Below are 9,403 nucleotides of genomic sequence, written 5' to 3'. Positions count from 1 at the left end.
TTAGGTTAAGCTGTACTTATTGGTTCCTTGCGTACACCGCAAGACTTTATTTGCAGTACTTTATTGACCCAGTAATCTTATTGTCAGTCAAATAGTTAAGTCTAGTGCAAGTCTATGCTTACATTAGGTTGCATAATGCAGATACTTACAAAAGACCTTTCATCTACCCTTTGTTCCAATACATTTTGGGACATTTAATATGTATTAAATTTATCCCTCTTAGCTGCTACTGAAGGTGCAAATCCTTCATTCTAAATCTTCTCAAAACTTATTCAATGTAGGCCTTCCGAGACAATGTCAATGTGCTTTATGTCTCTTGTGAATTTCTATGTCAGAGACATAAGAAGTTTCACCCAAATCCTTCATTTCAAAGCTTTGAGAAAGAAACTTCATGTAGCAAACTTAAATCACTATTTGCAAAATAATATCTACATATAGGACTAGAAAGATTACTGTACTCCCACTGACCATAAGGTGTATATACTAATTAATAAGGTTTTCAATAAACAATGAAGCAATAACCTTATAAAAAGTATATCACCAATGAGAGATCTGTCACAGCCTATAAATAGAATTGCTTAATTTGCAAGCATTCTGACTGTTATTTATAAAACCTTTAGATTGTGCCATGTAAACCTCATCTTTAAGATCCTCATTCAGGAAAGTTGTTTTCACATTCATTTGATGTAGCTCTAGATCAAAATGAGCTACTGTATCACAATGTGGAATTATCTCCAGTCATGGCTTGTGAAAGCAATTTTGGATCATCTTTAGGTCTGACTTCAAAATCAGACTCATGAGGTACACAACATAATCACTAGAGATTGTTGATCTCTTTATTCTATAAGTTTTTCTTAATTCTACTTCCTCTGCATTTTGCAAAGTTTAAGTAGATTCAAACTGAACCTATTCTTCATGAGTTGACAATTCCAAAACTGATTGTAGTTCAAGGTAATCAATTTGATTTTCCATAAGTACAATCAAACATCCTTCATATGAAGGAGCCTTAGTCAACTCTTGTATTTCCTCTAAGTAAAATCTTTGAGGATAAACACTCCCACTAGGTTCAACATCCTCTAGAAATTTTACAATCAACAACTTTATGATTATATGAAGGATAATAAAACATTAAAACCCCTTAAAGTTTACTAGATAGTCTATAAAAGATTCGTTGGTTGTCCTTGAATCTAATTTCCTTAGACGAGGATTATAAATCCCCTCTTTAGCAAGGCAACCCCATATGTGTAAATAATTTAAACTAGTCTTCCATCTATTTCATACTTTAAAAGGTGTCTTTAAGACAACCTTAGATGGAATCCTATTTAATATATACACAACGGTCTTTAAGACTTTACTCGATAAGGGTAATAGAAGATTAGTATTACTAATCAATTCCCCTTTTGTGTGTACCTACCATAATACTCTTTTGCCTATATTTTAGATCTTATGATCTTCATGTTGTTTCTCTTCTTCTACCTTATAGGTATTGAAAGCATTCAATACCTTAGCCTTATTATTTTTAGAAGATAGAGATACATAAACCTTATATGACCATCACTAAATGAGATAAAAATATCTCTGACCATTTAGACATTGAGTATGAAAAGGTCAACACCTATTAATGTACATTATCTCAAGAATTTCAAAAGGCTCTCTTTGGCATCTTTAGTGGTCTTGTTGATATACTTTCCCTTATGCAGTCCACACAAGTACCAAAATCAATAAATTATTATTTATCGACTTTTATTTTCTTTATGGAGATATATTTCAATCTCCAATGCCATGATAAGAGCATTTTTCATTTATAATACTCCACTATACGTCAACATCTTTATGCAAAGATAAACAATAAATTTGCTTCAAACTTGGGATACAGATAAATTTTAATAAACCATCAATTAATATTCCACCCTAAATAAAAATTTCAAGTTAAAAAATTGAAATTTTATTTAACAAACTAAAATATAAATTAATTTTTTCTTGAAAAATTTGGAATATTTAAAACATTATTGAGGTAAAAATAACTGAATTTTTAAAATTAATCTATAAATCCCAATAACCTTTAATTGTAAACACGTGTTATTCATTTTAAGAAAATTTTGCATTGTGTTGACAACATGGATTGTTAACCAGAATCAATCCATAACATATTTAAAGGAGTCAATAAAGGAGATTCACTATACACTATATAAATGAGATTTTATTAATTTCAAGTCATTTCTCTTTCTTCATGCAATTTTTCTTTATATGCACTTATGTTTTCTTTATTGCAAGAGAAATAAGTACCTTGATTACCAAAATACTTTATTGGCACCTTATTCTCATGCTTTAAATGTTGGACATAATTGCCTTTATTGGTATTTTCTTTAACATGAGTAATCATGTGAAGACTTTATGGATTCTCTCATCTTCTTGAACACACATGGTTAGAAGTTCCTTTAAATAACCAATGATCTTTATGTGTGCTACAAGATAAAATAATCAGAAGAAAAAATTCAAAATGAAATATACCAAGAATGACTTAAAAAATCTCAATCTTTAGGGAATTAAGCTAACCTATCATATCCTTCATTCCCATAATGGGATTAGAAACACTTTTGAGACTATAAAAGCATTTTTCCAGTCAGAAAAATTATTAGCATAAAGTATTGGAACATACAACTACTAAAAGTAGAGTGACAGGAATAACTGCAAGAACCAAAAAAAAAAAAAAATAAACAAAGGAATACTTTAATGCTATGAAGTAACTTTATTTTAAATTAGCCAATGCCAATTTAATAGTAAATAGTAAATTTCAACCTACCTGTGGGCAAAGGTTGCATCACGCATGAAATTTACCCTTTATTAATAAGACTAATAAATTTAAACATTAATAAATAAAATTCTCCGTACCTGTGGGCCTAAGAGAAACTTTACTTTTAATGCTAAATTTGTTATCTTATTCTAATTAAGTCATAAAAATAAAAACGTCCCTGTGGGGATAAGCAATTAAATTTATGAATTAATTACAACATGATGTTAATTTTTCTATATGAAGTTCAATTGTGTACGAACTTTATGTAATTATTATAAAATTAGGATGCTATGGCTCTCCCAAAATTATAATAATTACGCTGCAATTCATGAACATCTAATAAAATTCTTTACGATGTTCATACGTGTAATCCTGATGTAATTATCAATAAAAATGGGATGCTGTGGCTCTCCCAAAATTATTATGATAATTACGTGTGTGTAATCTTGATGCAATTATTATTCAAAAATTGGAATGCTTTGGCTCTCCCAAAATTATCATAATAATTGCGACTTCATTAACATCTAATCAACTTTATAGATACCCACAAATGGCCCTAAGAATATAACAAACCAATACCTAAATAGGGTAAACAGCATTTTCCAATGTGCAACTAGGTGAGTTCCCAGGAAAGTGAGGGAGGTCACAACGGACACACTTAAATCCCAAGACTTTCCTTAGCCAGAACTTTTCTAGACATTGCATTCTTGGATATTACTGTAAACACACCAGCATGTATGGTATTGCTAATTATTTTTGGGTCTAGGCATCAAGCAATTTTATATTTAAACAATATAAATTAAACAGTTGAATATATCCATAAGTTCAAGTATTAAAGAAACAATAATTTTAATATTGAATAATGAAAAAATTATAAGACAAATAAAATTACAATATAAAGACATAATAAAACTTATGACCCAATGGTTTTAGTAGTCTTAAAACCTTTAGAGAGCCCAAGATCTAAACCCCACAATAACTTAAATGTTTTTAATTCGGGATGGGCGGCTAAAAATGGGTTGGAATTCTGGGTCAGCCCACTTGATGATCCAGGTTTTTTTTTTTTTTTTTTAAACTGGATCGGGCTTGTTGTTAAAAACCCATACCCGAAACCCATATTAACCCTAACCCGAAAATTTATCCCCTTGACCCGAAAACACAACCTTTGACCTGGAATACCTGAAGCTCTGTAGCCGCCACCCTCATACCCCTACCTCGCACAGCCTTATGCGGCGGTTTGCCACTGGGGCTGCCGCACAGCCTTATGCGGCCCTTATCCCATGCAGCTCAGCTTATGGGGCTTTACGGTGAGGTTCTTGGGCCGCCTTGAAACACTGTTGCCGTCGAATGACCAATGGCCAGTCGGCCATCCACCTAGAACCATCTCCAAACACCACCCATTGGGTTTCAAGGTGGTTTCATGAGACTAGTGGGCTGCCGCTCAGCCTTATGCGGCACTTTTCTCGTCATAGCCAGTGCTGAATGTTTGGAGCAACGGCTGGTGGTGCTATGGTGGGTTTCACTTTCATGGCAGCTTATTTCATGTTCTGTAAGTGCTAAAATATTGAAGTTTTGCAAATTTCGAGATTACAAAGCACTCGAAGCAATTAGTTTTTTTTTTTTTTTAATCTTTGTTTTGCCAAAACAATACTAAAAAATGTTTTACTCACAAAGCACTTACAGATTCAAAATCTTATGATTTACAATTATTATAAATCATCAAGGCATAGATGCTAAAAACAATACATGAACGGAACATAAATCTAAGCAAACATTATTCCCATATCATCTATTGGATTTGACCCGAACGAAATTCAATAAAAATAACTTAATGCTGAGCAAATTGGCATAGAGGTAGGCTCTGATACCACATGTTAGCATAATAGTAAATAAAATGCTAATTCAATAAAATAAGCAGCGGAATTAAATATAAATACCTCCAGCCATTTTTGCTCAAACATATGAAGAAGCCTTAGCGATAAACATAAATTCTGCAAAAAGAAAATTTTAGACTGAAGATCTTCTGACCTATGCCTACCGGTGCCAATAGATGGATAATAAGGCTCTTTATATAGGTAGGCCAGGGACCCTCATCTTTAATGGTTAGCTGATTTTATTCCTCCCATCAAGGAATTAAATCATAAACATAAATATAAAAAAAACCGTTATTATCATGAACCATAATGTGGAATATAAAAACTGTTTAAATCATATTGAATACATTTATTATAATTACCGTTACAGTAATTAAAAGCCGTAACCGTTACATCAAATTAAATATGACATAAGGGACATTTATGTAATTTCTTACAGTATATAGGTGGTCTTGAGATAGCTAGCAATTTCCTTCGGTGAATATTTGTGTTCCCTTATTAATTTGGATTTCATTAATTACCTGTATAGAGCAGGAATAGTCGTCTATATATCTTTCCTTATTAATTTTCTCCGAAGGTGTACGTATGTACGTACGTGTTAGGTGCTACCGTTCTAGTCTAAATAATCTAAACAATAATATTGCTAGCTAGTCTAAATTTGATAACGCGTAGAAATTGTCTAAAATGGTATAATCGAACATCTTAACTAGAGATCGAAGTCAAATGTCATGGTTTTATGTTCCTATTAGGCTATTATCAAAAAGTTGACAACCGCGCCGCCCAAAACAACAAACGGCAAAACACGGACGCTGACCATGGATGCTTCTTCACGTTTACAACTACTTGTACGCAACCTACGTCTATTATTAGAGATATAACTAAACCTAAAACCTCTAATTAAGCGCGTGTCAGCTCCCCGATCCCTCTCCTTACAAACAGTCTTTCACCTGCCATGGGCCGGCTAAAGAGGCTAAGAAATCTCATGCACATGCTCAAAGACAAAGCCTCGTTGATCAAAGCAACCCTATCAATCAAACGCGGCGCCGGTTCTTCTATAAACGTCGCCGTCCTCCGCGCCACCACCCACGACTCGTCCAGACCTCCGTCCGAGAAGCGTGTCGCCGGCGTCCTCTCCCTCGGCGACGGGTCCCGCCTCACCGCGTCCTTATGCATCGAAGCGATCATGGATCGACTGCACGACACGCGCGGAGCTGCGGTTGCCATAAAATGCCTCTTCACCACTCATAGCATTATCAGAAGGGGCTCCTTCATTCTCCAAGACCAACTCTCCTTCTATCCTTCTTCCGGTGGCAGAAACTTTCTCAACCTCTCAACGTTCCGAGACGATTCCGACGTGGATATGTGGGAATTGTCATGTTGGGTTAGATGGTACGCGGGTTTCTTGGAGCAAAACTTGATGGTTTCTAAGGTTTTGGGTCACTACCTGTGTTCATCTCCGCGAGCCAATAATAAAGAAGATAAAGAAGACACGGCGCTGACCTTTTCCAACTCCGATTTATCAAGAGAGCTCGATGTTCTTGTGGATTTCGCAGAGCAAATTGGCGAAGCGCCGGAATCGTTACACCTTCAGAGGAACGACTTGGTTTACGAGGTGGTGAGAATGGTGAGTGAAGATTACAGGTTGGCTCAGTCGGAAATCTTCCTCCGAGTTGTGGAACTCGGCAACAGAGTGGAGAATCTGAGTTACGATGAGATGACTCATGTGCTAAAGGCGTTGAAGAGGTTTGAGGATTGCAAAGAGAGGTTGTTGTTGTTGTTCGCGAATCGAAAGAAGAATGATGGGTTGTGGGATTTGATTAGCGAGACGAAGGTGAAGCTCCTTGCGATGATCCAGAAGATAGATGAAATGAGGCTGGTAATGGTTAGGATGGGAAGGAGAGATGACGCAGGTAGTGCGTCAACGCTGTTCAGAAACACTTTTTCCCAGTCGGGGAAGTTGTTCGGTTCGGATCTGGTGCTGGTGCATGGGTGGGCCTAAATCGGGTTCCTTTGCCGGTTTCAACTGAAGTGTAATTAAGTCACAACATAAGGGGTTTTTGTTTGCAGCGGTACCCCTAAATTTTAGTGTATTTTTATGCGAAAGATGTCTAATTCTCAGAAATCCATTTGACCATGTTATCTTATAATTGGTCGGTTGTGCAGTAACACGGTCGTCGGTGTCTTATATATTCCACGCATGTTCGTCCTCAGTCATCCCATTTGTAATCTTTTCATTCGTTTATCCACGCAATTATTTATTTTAAGTTACTTTTTATTTTCTTTTTTTCTTTTTTTCTTTTTTTCTTATATGTTGTGTTTTTTCTTTTCAGAAATGCTAGGTTTTTGATTATTCTTTTTCTTCAAAAATTTGTTTCTAAATGATCTGTTACCATCCATGTGATCTAATGTTTTAGTAAATAGAGCCATAAGTTGATGGGATAGTGACACATCATCTGGAAACTTAATTTTTTGAAACAAATTTGGAAAACCTAGAATTTCTCTCCCTTTTTTTTTTTTTTTTTGAAATATCTGATATGGAAAGCTTGTTAAAGACTTAAAGTACCCAACATTAGACGATATGAAATAAGTGTGAAGAGTATCAATGTACTTGATAAATATATGTTCTAGAATATTATTTCATTTGAAGAAAATACACGATGAGCTCTTTAATTAAATTTGGATTTTCTTTAAATTTTTAATAAAACACAAAAAAACTATCATTTAACAAACTCTCTATTAAAAGTTAAATTTAGCATTTATCAGAATCTCTCTTTAAATGTAAAGATGCATAAAGTGAATGTCAAAGTTTTCTTAATATTATTTTTTGCATTGAATGCTTCAAAAGGTTTGGCTTTACTTAAATTTAAAGGTTTAATACGTTTTTGGTCCCTGAGTTCTGAAAACTTTATTTTTTAGTACCTGAGTTTCAATTCGCATCACAGATGGTACCTTCGTTTTGGGATAAGACCAAATTAGCACCTTAGTCAAGTTTTCCGTCCAAAAACTAACGGCCCGCCAGGTGTCAACCCGTAAAGGTTGACGTTTGTTTTAGTATAAAAAAAAAATAAAAAATAAAAAATATTTATAAATTAATTAAAAAATTAAAAACTTCAAAAAAAAATTGAAAAAAGAAAAGGAAGAGGGGTGGTTGAGGTGGCCACCATCGAGGTGGCCAAGGGGAGCCATCCTCTTGACCGGTCTGGGGTGGCCGAACCACCCCATGGCAGAAAAAATAAATAAAAATATAAAAAATTTGGTCAAGGGTTTTGGCCGTTGGGGGTGGTTCGGCCACCCCATGAGCAAATAAGAAGCAGAGCAAATAAGGTTGTTGAAGGAGTACAAAGCAAGACTACAAGAGGACAGGCTGGACGTGCGGGTGTGGTAAAGGTGTTTGACAAAAACTCCTGAAAGAGAGTAGAGAATAAGAAAAGGGAAATGAAGAAAGGTCTGAGAGAAGATAAAAGAAAAGGTCTGTGGGCAAGTGCGATAGAGTTAAAAAGGAAGAGGAAGAAGGTATGATGTGGGTTTCTCTGGAAATGGGGTTGGCTATTTTGTGTGTTGGAACCAAGGCCGGTGTGGGGTAGTATCGTCTTAGAAGCTAAGACGGCTGTGGGACAGAGACTCGGATTGGCTATGGGTGTTGATCGATTTACAAAGAGTTGGAATTCAAAAATGGAAGCAGAGTTGAGAAAGATTAAAGTGCAGTATGATCAATGGAGGAAGGCTGTGGAAGTAGCTGCAGCAATGCTTTCAGCAAGGAATAATGGAAAGTTCATGGAGAGAACTGGATCATTGGACAGGATCACCGATTTCCAGGGATAGTGTTTGGGTGTTGGTGAAGTGTTTGAAGATGAGGGGTTTACGGTTGCCATGGGAAGGATCGAAAGAGACTTGGCGTTTGTTGGGGAGATGATCAGCTCCAAAGACACATGGGCCTAAAGTAGTATCAGGGGTCCAGCCCGTCGGGTCAGTCCGTCCAAATCAGACTTAAGTACAAGACTCAACATTATCTCCAAAAAGACTTATATCCTGAGTATATCAAGATAGACTCATATCCCATCAAATATGAGATAAGGTATCTAATAGTATGACATCAGATGAAGAAGTAGTGTCCTATTCTGTAACGCCCCGCCTTTTACAAAAAGGCGTAAGTGAAAATTTTTCGATTTTCACGTGACATTACGACATCATCAGAGTTATAAATTGGCAGCGAAATATATATTTTTTTTTATCCAACAGACTTGGAAAGAAATAACACATCAGAGCTTCTAACTGAAATACCTCAAAATAGATATAAAGAGTATAATTAAATATTTACACGTTAAAATAGTATTTGTGCCACATATGGCACGGATAATTTACAAATATTATATTCATAATAATATTATTACATACCAACAGAAATATAAATATCGTTCTCAAGATAATATAATAAAGGACTAGAACACTGCAGTCCACAAAATGGAGGCATCCCAGCCTTAAACACTGCTACCAAAATCACCTAAAGGTTTGGACCATCCTGATACTCCTCTTCTTCATAACCTGTAATAATATATAATACAGAGAGAAACAATAATACAAAAATACCTAGTGAGTCTACTGTTTTCAATAATATGATGATTACTGATTTAATTAACAATATACGATGCAATGATATGATGTAATGACAGTTTTATATGCACAGTCTTATTTATTTTCTTCTTGCACTCCTCTCATACCAGGGCCATTAAATCTC

The 9,403-nt window shown here is 35.2% G+C and overlaps 1 protein-coding gene across 1 annotated transcript; it reads left to right on the top strand.

The window, feature by feature from the left end:
* The first annotated feature begins 5,547 nt into the window (after positions 1-5,547).
* LOC133865218 (putative clathrin assembly protein At4g40080) lies at positions 5,548-6,932 on the top strand. Its single transcript, XM_062301580.1, has one exon. The coding sequence runs from the start codon at positions 5,621-5,623 to the stop codon at positions 6,665-6,667; it is 1,047 nt and encodes a 348-aa protein (XP_062157564.1). The 5' UTR covers positions 5,548-5,620; the 3' UTR covers positions 6,668-6,932.
* The last annotated feature ends 2,471 nt before the right edge of the window (positions 6,933-9,403 follow it).

This window comes from Alnus glutinosa, chromosome 4, assembly GCF_958979055.1.
Source record: "Alnus glutinosa chromosome 4, dhAlnGlut1.1, whole genome shotgun sequence".
In the NCBI taxonomy this organism is placed as follows: Eukaryota; Viridiplantae; Streptophyta; class Magnoliopsida; order Fagales; family Betulaceae; genus Alnus; species Alnus glutinosa.
This window is presented reverse-complemented; position numbering and strand designations above follow the sequence as displayed.